We start from the raw sequence: 19,526 nt of genomic DNA, 5'->3' as shown, positions 1-19,526 counted from the left end.
TACCATGAAGTTATAACATTTAAAAAATAGAATGCAACTCATGACATGAAAACATAACGTTTTTTCTACCATGTTTAATGGAGGCTGAAAAAGATTAACGTTGTAAAGTTCAAGAAAATGAGAAATTTCTTTTCTAAATGGATTAGTACTTGCTAGATAGATTAGAAACTCAAAAATGCATTTTGATAGTGGAAAAGAGTCTTAATCATGGAGAAAGAGTGGATTGAATTCTACTAATACCACATTCTAAATGTGAATGAAGGTACATTAAAAAATCTGTTTATTTTACAAAGTGATGTATAATAATTAAAACGTAAATTTTCTTAGAGTAGAACAGCAATTGTGGCATTTTATTTATTTTCTACTTCTCTAAGTTTTTTTGTAATATGAGGCAAAAAAAAAAAAAAAAAAAAAAAAAATCCAGATCTTCAAAAGCTTCAAACCAAAACTAACTGCTTGTATAAAATATGCATGTATTTTTTAATGGAAAGTCAGCAGACTAAAAAAATCTCTCTACATAGTTAAATTACAATCTGCCAGATTTTCAGTGCAATTTTTATTTTAACAGAAGCTTGAGCACGGCTAAAGAAAAGGACAATTTTTTCCCCAATTACTGTTAGGGGTTAAAGGGAGAAAAAAAAAAAACAGACATTTAGTGTATACCATTATTATATTTTCCTCCAACAGTTTTTGATTTCATATTTCTCAAAATATTTATGCTCACATTAAAATACTACACAAAGTAAAAAGCTAGAAACAGGACTAATTTATCTTGAGTTATTCTGTTCTCCATAAAATAAGGTTGCCATATAAAATGACATGTCCAATTATTTGCACTTAAAAAATTATTTTTCAGAATGAGTCCCAAATTATATAAAAATAGTATTTGTTTATCTGAAATTTAAATCTAACAGAGCATCCTGTATTTTATCTGCTAAATCTAGCAGCATTACCATAAAAGATATAGAAGGTTAGCAAAATTCTACTTGTAAAGCTTTGAGTTTTATGCTGAAAGCATTATTAGTCAACAACTGTTACTTACTGAAACCTACTGAGATCCCCTAGGAATTACTCAGTACTGGTTAACAATTTAAAATGCAAACCTTAACTGTTTTAATATTTAAATAGGAAATTTATAGAAAAGAATGTGCTACAGAGCAGAAAGAAAACTCCAGCTTTATTGTTTTTCTCCCCAATCTTAAGCTTTATTCCACATCTACTTAAACATTAAAATTACAGTTCACCTTTGGAAGCATATATAAGAATATAAAAAGAAAGCAAAGGTTCCCAGAAACATCTCAACAAAAAATACTGTTCTCTGAAGAAACCTTACCACTGCAACTAATCACATAACAATCTCAAAGGATCCACTAGCGAGAAGTAAAGAAAGATTCCTTTACAAAGCGTAACTTACTCATCACCCTAAGAGCAAGCACTGTAGCTGTAACAGCGTAAGGAATACCTTGCTGGAAGGGACTAGCTGCTGACACGGTCGTCCCTGGATTTCTTCCGCCACCGCCACCGGGCTTTCTTCCCCTCTGACCTGAGCTGTGAGCTGAGGATTTCTTCCCTTTGCCCTCTGACCCTCTAGCCTCGGAAACATCTTTTCCACTAGAGGTGTGCGTAGAGACTTCCTGGAAATTTGCATTTGTAAATCGTGCTGCAGTATCTTCCAAGCGCTTCAAGGATCCTGACATAGAGTTGCTGCTAGTGCTTGTGTAAGTCTAACATTTTGATTAAGAAAAGGAAGTAAAAGGAGAAACGACTCATTACATTTTGGCTAAGGAAAAAAATAGATGGCATATTGATAACAATACTTAATTACTGAACAGTATAAGATAAACATAAGAAATTTCAGTTCTAAAAATAAGCCAGTCCATCGAAGAACATAATGTAAAAACAATTATTTCAAGGTCTATTATTACTGTTAATTTAACAGCTTTATTGAGATATATTTTACATACCATAAAATTCACCCATGTTAAGTGTACAATTCAATGGTTTTTAGTAAATTTACAGAGTTGTGCACCCCTTACCACCCCAAAAAGATCTTTAGGGTTTAATAAAAGGATTTTTTTAAAATTGTAACATATATATACCATACAATTTGCCAGTTTAATCATTATTATGTGCACACTTCGGTGGCATTAATTACATTCACGATGTAGTGCTACCATCATCACCATCCACTGCCAAGACTTTTCCACCACCTCAAACGGAAACTCTCTACCCACCAAGCAATAACCCGCCATTTCTTCCTCCCCTCCGGTAACCTGCAATCTACATTCTGTCTCTGTGAACTTATTTCTTCTAGACATTTCAAATAAATTAAATCATACCACACTTGTCCTTCTGTGCACTGCCTAATGTTTTCATTTCAGCATGTTTTCATGTTTCACCCATGTCGTAGCATGTATCAGAACTCTATAATCTTTCTCCCCGATGAACAATATTCCGCTGTAGGTGTATACCACATTTTGTTTACCTGTTCATCAGCTGAGGATGCAAGCTATTTCTATCTTTTTGCTATTGTGAATAATATTGCTATGAAGACTGGTGTGAGAGTGTCCGCTTGAGGTCCTGTTTTCAATCCCTTTGAGTATACACCTATGAGTGGAATTGCTGGGCCATATGGCAATGAATAGTAGAATTTTATAAGTGTTTCTAAAAATACGGTGTTTAACACAGGATATGACTCCCAGGGACGAATCTGGACCCTGCACGGTGGGACTGAGAACACCTTCTTGACCAAAAGGGGGATGCGAAATGAAATGAAATAAAGTCTCAGTGTCTGAGTGATCTCTACTGGAGTTGAGAGGTCACTCTGGTGGACATTCTTATGCACCATATAGATAACACTTTTTAGGTTTTAATGTATTGGAATAGCTAGAAGTAAAATACCTGAAACTATCAAACTCCAACCCAGTAGCCTGGACTCTTGAAGATGACTGTATAACAATGTAGCTTACAAGGGGTGACTGTGATGGTGAAAACCCTGTGGATTGCACTCACTTTATCCAGTGTATGAATGGATGAGTAGAAAAATGGGGACAAAAAAAAAAAATGAAAAATAGGGTGGGATGGGGGGATGATTTGGGTGTTCTTTTTTACTTTTATTTTTTATTCTTCTTCTGATTCTTTCCGGTGTAAGGAAATTGTTCAGAAATAGACTGGGGTGATGAATGCTTAATTATATGATGGTACTGTGAACAGTTGATTATACACCATGGATGATTGTATGGTATGTGAATATATTTCAATAAAACTGAATTTAATTAAAAAATTTTATACGGTGTTTGAAACCTGAGTCAAATCAGTTGGAGCAAAGTCAGAATCTCTAAGAGTAGTGCCCAGACCTGGAGTTTTAATATATGTTACAGTACAACAGAGTCTGAGGACAGTTGCTGTGAATCAGTGATCTGGTGGTATTTTTAAGAACATCAGTGTCTAAATCTGTAGGCTCCAAATGAGAGTTTGCAAGATGACCGACTGGTGCATGGGAAGGAAACAAAAAATGAGAGCTCCTATTTACAATTCATTTTCATCTCTGAAATTAAAGCAAAATTTAAATTGCACTAATAGCTAATATTAGGACTGACCCTGGGGACCTTTCTGCAATGACAATGTGTCAAATACAGCCCTTGAGGTTTCCTGTGGTAGGTGTTGGAATTCTACCATTGTTTATTTTCAGAATGCTTACATTCATATTGTGGCTTATGAGTCGACAGGTTACTGGTTTGCGGGGTACCATTTGACTAGACTAACCTCATAAAGAGGACAGGAAGCTTTAAAAGATTCCTTCAGGATTATTAATACAAACCCGAGAACACAAGAAAATGGCCAATATGTCATAAGAAAAACCCATGACAGCCTAAGCCTCCACACAGGTCACCACCTGCCAAGACAACACATGGAAGTATCCAGTGCAACTGCAAAGGTGAGCAACCAATTAATAATTAATATGCATTTTAAAAAGAACTAGAATGGAGATGAAGGAGAGTAGAAGGGAGGAAAAAAGTCATGTATGAACAGACAAGGGAAGGTGCATCTTTCCAGAACACATGGTGGCTTCTGCCAAAAATCAGCTTTCAGTGCATTTCAACGGTTTCACCCCACCAATAGCCATATCTTTGGCTGTCCTCTTTAGTATTTTGTTTTTGTTTTTTAATTAGAGAAGGATTCCCATATACCACCCTATTATCACACCTTGCTTTGGTGTGGTACCTTTGTTACAACTGATCAAAGCACATTTTTATAGCTGTTCTATTAACTATAGTCCATGGTTTAACTAAGGGTTCACTGTGCTGTGAAGTTCCACGGATTTTATTTTCTTAATTAATATTCTAGTACCAAAGACATAACCTAACATTTCTCGTTTTAACCACATTCAGTTATATATTTCAGTGCTGTTAATTATGTTCAAAATGTGCTAATATCACCACCATCCAATACAAAAACATTTCCCATTGTTCCAAATAGAAACTCTACATTTTAGGCCCTAACAGCCAATTCCCTAAACCCACCCAGTCCCATGGTAACCTTTACTCTAAATTCTGGCTCTGTATGAGTTCGCTTTCCTAATTATTTCATATTAGTGAGTTCATACAATATTTTTCCTTTTCTGTCTGGCTTATTTCACTCAACATGATGTCTTCAAGGCTCATCCATGCTTGTCCTATGTATCAGGACTCCATTCATTTTTATGGCTAAAGAATATTCCATTATATGAATATACTATATTTTATTTATCCATTCATCAGTTGGTGGACAGTTGTGTTGCTTCCATCTTTTGGTATTTATGAATAATGCCCTTACGAACATCAGCATGCATGTATCTGCTTGAATCCTTCCTTTAATTCTTTTGGGTATATATCCAGATGTGGGATTACCGGGTCATATGATAATTCTATACTTAACCTTCTGAGGAACTGTCAAACTCTCTTCCACAACAGCTGTACCATTTTACATTCCCACTAGCAATTAATGAGTATTCCTATTCCTCCACATCCTCTCTAACAAATTGTAATTTTCTGGTTTTTTTTTTTCCTGTAAATATTTTTTTTTAAGTACCCATTCTAATGGGTGTGAATGGCATTGCATCGTGGTTTTGATTTGCATTTCCCTGGCGGCTAATGATGCAGAGCATCTTTTCATGTGCTTTTTGGCTATTCGTATATCTTCTTTGGAGAAATGTCTATTCAACGTCTATTGAAGTCTTCTGCCTATCTTTTAATTGGATGTTAGTCTTTTTGTTCTTGCACTGAAGGATTTCTTTATATATTCTGGACATTAAACCCTTATCGGATATGTGGTTTCCTAAGTATTTTCTCCCACTGTGTAGGTGTTATTTTACTTTTATGATAAAGTCCTTTAACGCACAAAAGTTTTAATTTATTTTTTGTTATGAGCAGATGGTGCTTTTACCTTTTTTTAATCATACTTTTTAAATTGTGGATATAACTTATATACATAAAGTGATAATTTTCCAAGTGCAATTTAACAAGTAGTTTGAGAGAAAATTTCACAGACTGTTACTAGTTACAGTTCCATAGTTTCAGTCGTTTCCTTATTGTGAAATATAACATATATGCAAAAAAGTAGTATCTTTCAAAGTATGATTTAGCAAGTAATTTTATAGGAAATTTCCAAAAAGTTTTTAATTTTGATGAGGTCCCATTTATTTATTTTTTTTCTTTTTGTTGCTTGTGCTATGGGTGTAAAGTCTCAGAAACCATTGCCTAATACCAGGTCCTGAAGATGCCTTCCTATGTTTTCTTCCAGGAATTTGGCAGTTCCGGCTCTTATATTTAGGTCTTTGATCTATTCTGAAGTTGATTTTTGTATACAGTGTTAGCTAGAAGTCCACCTTCATTCTTTTGCAAATGGAGATCAAGTTTTCCCTACTACATTTGTTTGAGAGACTATTCTTTCCCAACTGAGTGGTCTTTGCCACCTTGTCAAAAGCAGGTGGCCGTAAATGTGAGGGTGGATTTCTGAGCTCTCAATTTGTCTATATGCCTGTCCTTGTGCCAGTACCATGCTGTTTTGATTACTGTTGCTTTGTAGTAAGTGTTAAGATTGGGAAGTGTTAATTTCCAACCTCATTCTTCTTCTTCCAGATGGTTTTGGCCATTTGGGGCCCCTTCCCCTTCCATACAAATTTGATGATTGGCTTTTCCATTTCTGAAAGAAGGTTGTTGACATTTTATTGGGATTGCATTGAATCTATAAGTTACTTTGTGTAGGACTGACATCATAACAATATTTAGTATTCCAATCCATAAAAACAGAATGCCCCTCCATTTATTTAGGTCTTCTTTGACTTCTTTTAGCCATGTTTTTTGGTTTTGGAATAAATATCTAGGAATAAATATTGGATTCCTTTAGTTGTTATTTTAAATGGAATTTTTTCCTGATTTCTTTTTCTGGTTGGTCATTGCTTATGCAAAGAAACACTACTGATTTGAGGGTGTTGCTCTGGAACCCCGTCCCTTTGCTAAATTCATTTAGGAGCTTTTTGTGGATTTTTCAGGTTTTTCTGCATACAGATTCATGTCATCTGCAAGTAGGGCAAGTTTTATTTCTTCTTTTCCAATTTGGATGCCTTTTATTTCATTTTCTTACCTAAACGCTCTGGATAGAACTTCTGGTACAATGCTGAATAACAGGGGTGACAGTGGGCATCCTTGTCTTCTTCCTGATCTTAGCGGGAAAACTTTCAGTCTTTTACCATTAAGTAGGATGTTAGCTTTGGGTTTTTCATAGATGACCTTTGTCAAGTTGAGAAAGTTCCGTTCTATTCCCGGTTTTCTAAGTGTTTTTAATGTAGAACAGGTGCTGGAAGTTTTTCAAATGTCTTTTCTGCATCGACTGAGAAGGATCATGTGCTGTTGTTTTCTTCATTCTGTTAATGTGGTGTATTACACTAATTGATTTTCTTATGTTGAACCACCCTTGATTATCTGGGATAAATCCCACTTGTTCATGGTGTATATTTCTTTTAATGTGGCATTGGATTTGGTTTGCTAGCCCATTGTTGAGGTTTTCTGCATCCATATTCCTAAGAGATACTGGTCAATAGTTTTCTTTCCTTGTAGTATCTCTGTTTGGCTTTGGTGTGAAGGGTGATGTCGGCCTCAAAAGTGAATTAGGAAGTCTTCCCTCCTCTTCAATTTTTTGTGAAAATTTAAGCAGAATGGGAGTTAAGTCTTCTTGCAATGTTTGGTAAAAGTCTCCCATGAAGCCATCTGGTCCTGGGCTTTTCTTTGTTGGGAGGTTTTTTATTACTGATTCAATGTCTTTCCCAGTTAGTGGTTTATTAAGATCTTCTGTTTCTTCTTGAGTCAAGTGTATATAGTTTATGTGTCTCTAAGAATTTGTCCATTTCATCTAGGTAATCTAGGCATATTGTTTATAGTATCCTCTTATAGTCCTTTTTACTTCAGTGGAGTCAACAGTAATGTCCCCATTTCCATTTCCGATTTTAGTTATTCGTGTCCTCTGTTTTTCTCTTACTCAAGCTAAAGGTCTGTCAATTTTATTGATCTTTTCAAAGAACCAACTCTGAGTTTTGTTGATTCTATTAGTTTTATTCTCTCTTTCATTCATCTCCACTCTAATCTTTGTTATTTCCTTCCTTCTGTTCACTTTATTTAAGTTTGTTCTTCATCCAGTTTTTAGGTTAGGTCTCTGATTTGAAACCTGTTTTTTCTTTTTTAAATTAGAGAAGTTGTGGGTTTACAGAATTTTCTTCTTTTTTAAATTTAAGCATAAAAAGCTATGACTTCCTGCTCAACACTGTCTTTGCTCCGTCCCATAAGTTTTGTTATGTTGTATTTTCATTTTCATTCACCTGAAGATATTTCCTAATTTCCTTTGTGATTCCCTCTTTAATTACTGGTTGTTTGTGTGTTGTTTAATTTCCACATATCTGTTAATTCCCCTTCTCCCTCTGTTATTGATTTCTAGGTTCATTCCACTATGGTCGGAAAAGATACATGTATGATTTCAATATTTTTTAATGTATTGAGACTTGTCCTATGACCTAAGATATGGACTACCCAGGGGAGTGATCCACGTGCCCTCGAGAAGATTCTGTATTCTGTTGCCAGGTGAAGTGTTCTATTCATGTGTTAGGTCTACTTGGTTTAGAGCATCATTCAAGTCTTGTATTTCCTTTTTGATTTTCTGTCTAGATGGTCTACCTATTATTGAAAGTGTTGTATGAAAGTCTCCTACTATTAATGTAGTTATTTCTCCCTTCAAATCTGTCAATATTTGCTTCATATGAGTCTCTGCTGTTAGGTATGTGTGTATGTGTGTGTGTGTGTGTGTGCGTGTATATAATTGTTATGTCTTCGTATTGAATTGACTCCTTTATCAGTAATATAATGACCATCTTTGTTCCTGTAACCGTTTTTGATTTCAAGTCTATTTCATCTGTCATTGCAGCTACCCCAACTCTCCGTTAGTTACTACTTGCATGGCATATTTTTTTCCTTCCTTTAAAGTCTATTTCATCTGTCAGTGCAGTTACTCCAGCTCTCTGTTAGTTACTACTTGCATGGTATATTTTTTCCTTTCTTTCACTGTCAACCCACTTGCATCTTTGACTTCAAGGCAAGTCTCCTGCAGACAGCATACAGTTAGGTCACGCTGCATTAACCATTCTTGTATACTCTGCCTTTTGACTAGACAGTTTCATCCACTTACATTTAAGGCCACTCCTGATAATGCAGGACGTTCTTTAAAAACAGAAGAATTAAAGCCTTTGAAACAGAAACTATTTCTTTCTAGGATTAAGTTATGGAGAAAGTTTTATACTGCCGAGTTAAGGCTTTGAAAAATTAAAAGTATTACTATACCCTAAAACTGATTCTCAATCATCCCCTTGATCTAGGCATGTTAGGAAGAAAAGCAAAGATAAATTTTGCTTAAATGATTCACTTCCAATCATTAATAAGCAGTTTTAATTCAAGATGTGTCCAAATAATGGCAAATTAAATAAGTATGAAAATGTGTTGGACCAAGTGATCATTAATCAACATGATTTGAATGCAAGATCAATAAGGTCTTCAGGATCAGGGATTTTTGTTTTTGGTTTACAAAAGTATTTGGAGCACCAATAACAGTGCCTGGGAACATAACAGGTACTACAGTATTTTTGTTGAATGAATGGATATTTTCCTAACACATATATATAACATCTCTGATGTGATACAAACAAAAAATGTGAAAATATGTGAAACTGAAATTTCTCACATATACCCACCACATAAATGTATCTCCTGTCGGGTAAATTTGAAAATGAGAAGGCGAAAAGAAAGTCAAGTTTTCAAAATGGATGGAATTTTTAGCAAAAGTAATGTTCAAAAGGAAGAATAAGATGGCAAATGTTTTGAAACCCAAATACTCTCTACAGAAAATATCTTCTGCTGCTTGACCCCTGGTGCTGCCCCCACACCTCAACACTCTAGTCCTACCAGATTTTCATCATATACAAGAAACACTAACTCATAAAACAAACAAGTCACAAGTCTGCTAAAGTGCAATATATTAACGAGCACAAAAGGTTTCAGAGTGAGCTTATGAAAAAATTAAAATTTCATTTAAGAGCCAATCAGATTTAAACAATTAAACTTCATGGTTGACTTGGAAAACGTTAACCTTTTCCATGCTGGGCATGTCATTTTGGAAACCACCCTACCTCACTTTTCAAATATTTTTTTCCCCCAATATCTTGAGTCGATTATCTCACTCACATCTGACCTACTACGACCTAATGAAGGTTAAAAATCATCTAAAGAAAACAAAACGGTATTCTTCACTCAGGTACTCTGTTGAAGTATCGAACGAGGAAAGGAGAGAAAACCAGGAGCACTGCAAAGGGAAATGGGCTATGGCACTTCCACTTCCCAGTCTAAGCTGGAGTTGGTCAATTTCCCATGCTTTTAATTAATATTCTTGCTAACACCCTGAAGTATTAATCAGTCCATAAATTCGATGAAAATGTGACACATGGAAGAAAAGGTATTACAAACTTTTGAATGAAAATTAAGCAAATTTTAATGACAAAAACCACCTTAAATAAAATAAAACAATCATTAAGTATTTTATTACAAAAAATTTTCCACATCTTCTAACTTTCAAAGGATACCAGAGACTTGTTAACAAAGGGAAAAAAAAAAAAAAGGCTGTGTTGATTTCTATCATAGAGAGACCTTTTCCATACCTCCATGATGTTTGGAAGTTAACTTAATAATATGTATTCCATTGTATGCTGTTGAAACAACACATGCCTAAGGGCACTGTGGAATACCATCACATAAACGTACAGTGAACTCAAAATCAAGGGGGAAGAGAAAAAAGTGAAAGGAGAGGAGAAGGAGGTGGGAAACACTTATTTTCCGAGCAACTTGGCCCACAAAATGCAAACCACCTACTTCATTTGATCCTCAATTGAAGAAAACATGTCTATTTTTTTTCCACCACAGATTACATATTTTCATGTATTGAGAGTCTCTAAAGTGGTACATAAATACTCTGGTCTACGCTTTGGATTCATAGACAACTTACGGAGATTTTTTAAGGATAATTTTGAATAGGTGTGATTTTGGTTTCGTGTCTAACTACAACTATAACTCAAAAAAGATGCAACTCCAACATACCTCCTCAGTTGTGCTAACTGGGAACAAAAATATTTCCTACTTCAAACGAAAATCTTAAATTCGGTTCAGAATTCAATAGTGACTCTATAATACAGATAAAAATTAGTTATGATTTTTTTTTTAAAGAAAACGGCATAGTTGATTTAGATTATTCTACAAGGCTCAACAATCCACATTGGAGAGAAGGATTCACAGGGAGGAGAATAGTCAGTAGCTGTTCTTCAACAAACGTGATGAAACAAAATTAGGTACTATTCAAGTGTCTCATGAAAGCCAGATTTTTCACTAGCCCAACCCTGAGATCACAGCACAGAAATTATCCAACATAAAACACAGAGAGAATAAACAACTTCAAGCATCCTAATTTACATGCGGGGGGGGGGGGGGGTGCAAAACAAAAAATTCCCAAAGAAATAATAACAGGAAAAATGACAAATTTGATGATAAATGCAGGCATACCTTGGAGATATCACAGTTTTGGTTCCAGACCACCAAAATAAGGTGAGTATCACAATAAAGTGAGTCACACAAATTTTTTGGTTTCTCAGTGCATTTAAAAGTTACATTTACAAATATTACAATCTATTAAGTATACAATTATCATTATGTCTTCAGGAAAAAAAAACAATATGCATAACCTTAATTAAAATGTGACATAGAGCCACAAACAGAGCACATGCTATGGATAAAGGGTGCCATTAAGACTTGTTTGATGCAGGGTTGCCACAAACCTTTAATCTGTTTTTTTTAAAAAAACAAACAAACAAACAAACAGAAAACAACAACAAAAAACCCGCAATATCTGATATGCATTGAAGTGAAGCACAGTAAGACAAGGTATGCCTGCATAAACCAACTGAACTAAGACGCTCAAATAACCCCAAACACAAGAAACACACAAAAAACTACATGAATGCAGACCATAATCAAACTGCTTATCACTAAAAACTGATGATAAAGAGAAACTGTTAAAAGCAGCCAGAAGAAAAAAGATGTCTTACGTGCAAAGAAACAAAGATAAGGATGACATCAGATTTCTCCCTGGAAACAATGCAAGCTAGAAAACAGAAGTACAATATCTTTAAAGAGCCAAAAGAAACTGCCATCATATCTTCCAAAACAAAAGCAAAAGACTTTTTTCAGATATGAAAGCTGACAGAATTAATCATAAGCTGATCATCACTACAATAAACAATAAGAGGATGTACTTTAGGGGGAAGGAAAATAAATGAAATGTGGATCTACACAAAGGAATGAAGAGCCCTAGAAACGGTAAGCACATGGGCAAATATAAAGACTTTTTTTTACTTGAATCTCTTTAAAGGTTAATTGATGATTCAGAAAAAAATAATAATCAATGGTGGGTTTTATAATACACATTAAAAAAAAAAGGGAGGGGGGCACAAAATCCAAAAAGGGCAAGAATGGAAGTACACTTTTGTTAGGTTCTTATACTATATGTTAAGTGGTATAATATCACTTGAAGGTAAACTCTGATAAGCTAAAGAAGTATACTATAAGCCCTAGAGCAACCAGTGAAATAGAATAGTAGTTATTGCTATAAACAATCAGACAAAATGGAATCATAAAAAACAATTAGCAAATCTTAGATGTAAACATAACCAAATAAAAAAATCACATTAAATGTAAATTATCTAAATTGCCTGATTAAAAGGCACAGAATGCCAGGTTGAATTTTAAAAAGCAAGACCTGAAGCTGCTGTCTTTAAGATACCGATTTTAAATAAAGATACCCATTTTAAACAAAGAGATTAAAAGTAAAATAATGAGAAAAGAAATATCATGCTAACACCAATAAAAAGAAAGCTGAATTGGCTATATTAACATCAGGCAAAGTATATTTCAGATATAGAGGTCTATTCATGAAGACATAAACATCCTAAATACTTCTGCACCTAATAAGAGACCTTGAAAATAAATGAAGCAAAAACTAACAGAATGGGGGAAAAGGAGAGAGATGAAATCCCCAATTATAGTAAGAGATATCTATACCCACCCCACAGTAATTAACTGACCAATCAAATAGAATATCAGTAAGGATATAAAGGACTTAAACTACAATACAAATCAACCTGACCTAACTGACACTCCACATGCCAACAGCAGAACGAATATACACTGAGAAGCACGCAGAACATTTAACAAGGTAGTCCATATTCTCAGACATAAAACAAAAGTCAATAAATTTCAAATGAATCATATAATGCAAAGATATTAAATTAGAATCAAGAACAAAAAGATACAAGGAAAATCCCCCAAATATTTCAAAACCAAATAACAAATACCCATAGGTCAAAGAAGAGATCAAGAGGGAAACCAGAGGCCTTTTTTGAATTAAATGAAGTGAAAACACAAGGTTACATTTGTAAAGCAATATTTGGAGAGAAATTTGTAACATTAGATGCCTATATTAGGGGAAGAAAAAGAAAGGCTCAAATAAACTCCAGCAGCTAGGCAAGCAGTAGAAATAAAAAAAAGATCTTAATGGGAACACATAAAACATAAAAAGGAAAAACGAAATGAAACCAAAAGCTGATTATTTAAGAAGATCAACAAAATCGATAAACCCAAGCTAAACTGATCAGAAAAAAAGATATAAATTATCAATATGAGGAATGAAAGAGGGAGAATCAGTATAGAGTCCATAGATATTAAACACATCATAAAGGAATATTATGCACAACTTTATGCTAATAAATTTATGAATGTAGATGAAACAGACAGATTCCTTAAGACAAACTACCAAGGCTTACTTAAGAAACAGATATCCTGAACAGCCTTGTATCAATTAAAAAAAAAAAAAATGAACTGTAGTTTACAGAACTTTCACAAAGAAAACTCCTTGTCCAGATGGCTTTACAAGTGAATTCTACCAAATTTACACACACTCTTCCAGGAAACTGAAAAAACACTAATTCTTCCTACTTATGCAATGATACCAAAACTAGTCAAAGACATTATAAGAAAAATAAAACTACAGGGCACTCTCCCTCAGGTATATTAACAACATAATTTATCATATTAGTAGACTTTTTTTCAAAAAGTAAATAAATGCGTAATCTCACCAATACTTCTATTAAAAATACACAGAAAAATGATTTGGCAAAATCCAACATCCATAACTGACGAAAACTCTGAGCAAAATACCATGGAAGGGAACTGCCTCAATATCATACTTGGTGGTGAAAGACTGAATATTTTCCTCCTAAGACCAAGAACAAAGAAAAAGATGCCCACTCTTACCACTTTTCCTCAACACTGCACTAAAGGTTTGAGTCAATGTAATAACACAAGAAACAAAAGGTATCTAGATTGGAAAGGAAAAAATGAAACTGTCCTATTTGCAAATGACATGATCATCTATAAAGAAAATCCTAAGGAATCAATAGCTTTTGAATTTTTTAGCAAAGTTGCAGGATACAAGATCAACATACAAAAATCAATTGTATTTCTACATTCTAGCAATCAATTTCAACTGCAAGATATTGCAAGTTTAAGAAACACTATTTATAAGAGCATCAAAAATCACCAGATACTTAGGAATAAACCTGAAACAAGATGTGCATTGAGTCTATAGATGATGTGGGAGGGGTGGAATTAATATCTTAACAATATTAAGTCTTCTAATCTTTGATCACAGTACATCTCTCCATTTATTTAGGTCTTTAGTTTATCTCAGCAAGGAGAGTACAAGTCTAAAAATCAACAATCTAATTCTAAAATTCAGGGCCTATTATAATAGCCAAAACAACTTTGACATTTGACAACTGACATACCTGTCTTAAAGGCTTATTACAAAGCTACAGTAATCAAGACACTGTGGTACTGGAGAAAGGCAGACACACTGATCAACGGAACACAAGAGTACAGAAACAGATCCATACATATATATAGTCAACAGATTTTCAACAAAGGAACAAAGTCAACTCAAGGGAGAAAGGTCTGATCCACACATGAAGTAGGCTCCACAAATGGCTCTGCAAAATTTGGATATCCATATTCACATAAGTGAACTTTGATCTGTAACTCATACCTCTTGCAAAACTTAGTCAAAATGGATCACAGACCTAAAACGTAAAATCTGAAAATATTAAACTTCAAAGGAAAAACTGATAATCAAATTTCATCAAAGTTAAGAACTTCTCTGCTCATTAAAAGATTACAAAAATGATAAGACAAGCCACGTAGTGGGGAAAAAATATCTGCAAATAACATACCTGATAAAGTACTTGTATTCAGAATATATAAAGTCTCACAAATCTCAGTAATAAGAAAATAAACAAGCCAACATAAAAAGGGTTGGATGGGAGGATCTGAGCAGACATATATATACAAACGGCAAATAAACATATATAGAAAGATTTTCAACATAATTAGTCACCAGAGAAATGTAAATTTGTACCAAAATAAGATACCACTACACATACAATAGAATGGCTAAAATTAAAAAGAATGAACACACCAAGTGTTGCAGAGAATGTGAAGGCACAGGAACTCTTCTGCCCTGCTGATGGGAATGTTAAATGGTACAACTTTGGAAAACAATTTGGCAGCTTCTTTAACAAAGTGTACATACTGTACATTCCCATCAGCAACAGAAAGAACAGTAATTACCTTGGCAGGGGTGGGAGTGGTGAGACAGGGAGAAGTGCATCACAATGGGTGACAAAGAAACTTTTGCCAGTGATTGTGTTGTTTTCAACAGAAGCTAAAAAAGAGCCAGTGAACCAACAGTAAAAGGATACCCTCTCCCTAAAAGGCATCAAAACTAAGCAGTTCCACTATCTCTATGACTCAAGTCTCCCACCTCCATCATGGGGTCAGGAGGAAGTCCTTACTACCCACACCACCCTGCCCCAGCAAACACTCAAGGCCTCACTGACCGTTTGCCTTAAATCAATACAGGGCTAATCTGATTATGATTTTAGCCCTATTTATGTAAGTCACCAAAAGAAACCCCCTCATCCCCAGTCAGCCATGAGCATCAGTGATGTCGGCACCTGTCATCCCCCCAACAAAAGCAATCCTTCCCTTGTGTCCTCTGGCACTCGGCCTTACCAGAAGGGGATGGTCAGCCTTTTCTCTGACCATCCCCTTCGCTGAAGGCCCTTCTTGCCCGGGAGCCGGCTAAAGTGAGTGCCTGCTCCACAGCACTCCCACGGCGCTGACCGCCAGGTGCACAGAGCAGGACGTGCTCCTGCTCCTCTGTGCTGACTTTCAACCACCCTCCTCTAAAATCCCCCACGGATGCTGCTCAGGGCAGCGGGCCCCATCACCTACCCCAGCCCCGGTGACCCCAGCAGTATAGGTTAACAATCCCGCAGGGCAAATGTGGCAAAGCACAAGCCCTCCAACCACCCGTTTTCCTAAAAAAGCTCTGCAGTGAAGAATAATTTTTACATTTTAAAATGGTGGGAAAATACCAAAAGAAGAGTATTTCATGATGCAAAATTTATATGAAATACAAAATTCGGTGTTCATGAACAAAGTTGCATTTGTTTATGAACTGCCTGTTGCAGTTTCTGTACTCCAGCAACAGAGCTGAGTACCAGACAGTCAGCAGGGTCCCCAAAGGCTAAAATCGTTCCTAGCCAGACCCTGGCAGAAAAAGCGCTTAACCCCTTCACCAAGCTCATACGGCAAAGTTATTATCTGATTAAATTCTACTCTGTACCCACAGCCACAGGGGTGGACGTGACTGGAGAAAAATAAAAAGCTGTGCAGCTGGTCTCTCACTAAACTTTTAACCATGAACCTGTGTGGCTAACCCAGGAATCATGTATTTCCCTCACTAACTTTCTTTCTTTCTTTCTTTCCCATTCTTGGATAACTATTTCATACCTTTTATTCTCTGCTCAAATTTCTAACACTCCTCTCTCCTATCCTCACACCTGCTAACTCCATCCACTTCACTGAGAAAATGTGAAGCTAGCAAAAGTGATTGCCCCCAAATCCCACCACCACATCTATCTGTGCGCAGCCCCATGTATTCGGCTTTGTATCCTGTTACTAAAGCCAACTTGTCTATATGGCAAAAGGTCCCGGGCCCCTCAAACTCTTAAGAACATCCCTCTAGCAACTGTCCTCTGTCCTCCGGATCATTATTTCCCCCTCTCTTTTGGGCCACTCCGACCAGCACACCAACATGCTATTATTTCTCTCATTTTGAAAGCATCCTTTTGCATCTCCACTTCCCTGAGCAATTACCACCGCATTTCTTTGCTCCTCTTTACAGAAACTCATCCCCCTGCCCCTAAGCCATCATCCTTACTCACTGCCTGACTCTCTCCTCCCCTTCTCTAGTAAACCCAGTATAATCAGGCTGTCACTTCCCCCAGTCCATGAAAACTGATCAAGGTCACTAATGACCTAATGGCTAAACCCAATGGCCAGGCCTCGTGTAATCAGCAGCATAAGACGCAGCTGACTTCTCAGCTCCTTTCTTTAACCTGGCTGCCAGGACATCCATTCTCTTGGTTTTCTTCCAAGCTGGCCACTTCTTACCAGTCTCCTTTACTGGCTGCTCCTCTTCCCCTAGACCTTTCAATGCCGAAGGCCCTTGAGTGTACACAACTCCCAAATTTATGTTCAACTTCTAGACCTCTTTCCTGAGTGCCAGGCTAAATATCCAAATGGCTACTCAACATCTCCACGTGGGTGTCGAACAGACACCTCACCCTCAACCCAGCAGTGGCAGGTGGAACAGTCCCCAAGACATGCTCATCCCAGTCCCTGGAACCTGTGAGTGAGCGATGCTACATGGCAAAGGTCTCTGCAGATGCCAGTAAGGTCACAAACCTTAAAATAGATTATTCCAGATTAGCAGTGGGCCCAATCTAATCACCTGAGCCCTTTAAAAGACAGAACTTCATCTGACCAGAAGCAGAAAAGATGCAGGAGAGAAACATCGAAGAGATTCCAAGTATGAGAAAGACTCAACATGCCATCACTGGCTCTGAGGTGGAGGGGTCACATGACGGGCAAGCCTCTCAGAACTCAGGGCAGCCCCACAGCTGAGAGCCAGCAAGGAAACGCTGCCCTCTGCCCTACAACAAGGGACCAGAATTCCTATAAGGAACCGAATTCTGCCAACAACCTGAATGTGCTCAGAAACCCATTCTTCCACGTGAATGTGCTCAGAAACCCATTCTTCCATGTGAATGTGCTCAGAAACCCATTCTTCCACGTGACAGCACAGGTCCTAATAAATGAAAGGATGAACCTGAGTTTAACGTGACTTCTCAAATGCAATACCTTGTCATATGAGACCTGCCTAAATTTCCAAGGTATTATTCTTAACTAGAATTTTCTTCTAAGTACATTTGGGTATGTGGCACAACTTGTCAAAAGTGTATCTACACTTTAAAGCTTGTTTTCCATATAATATGACTATTTAATATGACAAACCAAGTAATTTATTATTTTCAAACTTAAATTCTGTGACTGCTACCTTTAAGATCCTCATTTCTAAACCACCCCTGCCTCCATTTATTTTCCTATTATCCACATGATAATAATCCTAATAATATTTAACATTTACTAAACAATATTCCAATTGTTTTAAATGCATTATCTCATTCAATTCCAGTAATTATTTCCCCCCACTTTACAGATGATGAAACTGAGTTACAGAGAGGTTACTTAACCTAAGGGTCAAGTCAGTAAGTGGTAAAGTCAGAATTCAAAATCACAGATGGATGAAACCCACTCCACAGCCCAAATTCTTCATCTCCACTGTTACCCTGACTTAAGATTCTCTAGAGGTAAGTACAGAGCAAACAGAAGGTAGAATAAAGGACTGGGAAGTGGGAAAACTAAATGCTTGATGCAAGACTGGAGAGATAGGGAAGTGAGAGGGAACCAGGACACTGGAATGAAAATACTTCTTAGAGGTAAAGTAGAGCAATCAGCATAAAACTTGTTATTACTGAAAATAAATTTGATGCCTCACACTTACTTTTTCTGTAGTAACAGTCAAGGATGGAACCAATGCGGGTGATGGTTCTGACTGCTTCTTGTGTTTTTGTTTGTGTTTGTCTTTTTCTTTGTATTTCTAAAAATGGATAGAAGCAAAATCCAATTAAAATTTAAATCATAACCCATATATATGTAATATAGATGAGATTAATAAGTGTGTTTAGTAATTTAAAACATGAAACATTAAACATTAAGAATACCCCGTCAAAATAAAACAAAAACTTCCTCTGATCACAGGGTTATTCTACACGTAAACAAGTAGCATCCGTATAGTTATTTTAACATGACTTCAGCTCCCTTATCCTTCATCAAACTACAATAATACTAAGAAACAACTGGAGTCTATGAATTATTTGCTACATTTATACTTGGCAAAATATACACTTTTTCTCGTTAGAAACACCAGTTCTCTTGTGTGTGTTTTACAGATAGCACTCTAAGCTTTACAGAGCACTGTCACACACAACATCACATCTGAACAGGGCCAGATCCTTCACTACGTGCTCTGACTTCTGTGGCCCAGAAGGCAGAGAGACCAGGGCATGGAAACGCATGCCAGAAAATCTTTCGTTAGGTTTACTCAGAAAATGGAGGAACTGATTATCTCTACCAAAAAATCTTAGACAAAGTCAGGGTGTGCTACTGTGCTCTAAAGTGCTAAAACTGATCAACTAATTAAATAAGAAGGAATTTTCAATTAAATAAGAAATCAGTTACATATTGGGAACCCAACTGTATTTTCTGTATAAAATTAACCAAAATGTTCTCAATTGGTTTGAATTAGTAAGTTAAGAATCCGTAGTTGGTGTGAAATTTACTGCTATTTAAAGAGTTAATTCAACTTATTTATTTCTCATAGTG

The 19,526-nt window shown here is 36.1% G+C and overlaps 1 protein-coding gene across 1 annotated transcript in view; it reads right to left on the bottom strand.

The window, feature by feature from the left end:
* The window catches only part of MLLT10 (MLLT10 histone lysine methyltransferase DOT1L cofactor), a 290,669-nt gene that overhangs the window by 68,788 nt on the left and 202,355 nt on the right, over positions 1 to 19,526 (bottom strand). Inside the window, 2 exon segments of the mRNA XM_037837708.1 lie at positions 1,463 to 1,724; positions 18,646 to 18,741. Coding sequence (XP_037693636.1) covers positions 1,463 to 1,724; positions 18,646 to 18,741 — 358 coding nt within the window.

The sequence above is a fragment of the Choloepus didactylus genome, chromosome 5 (genome assembly GCF_015220235.1).
Source record: "Choloepus didactylus isolate mChoDid1 chromosome 5, mChoDid1.pri, whole genome shotgun sequence".
NCBI lineage: Eukaryota > Metazoa > Chordata > Mammalia > Pilosa > Megalonychidae > Choloepus > Choloepus didactylus.
The sequence above is the reverse complement of the archived record's forward strand: the minus strand, read 5'-3'. Positions and strand labels throughout refer to the sequence as shown.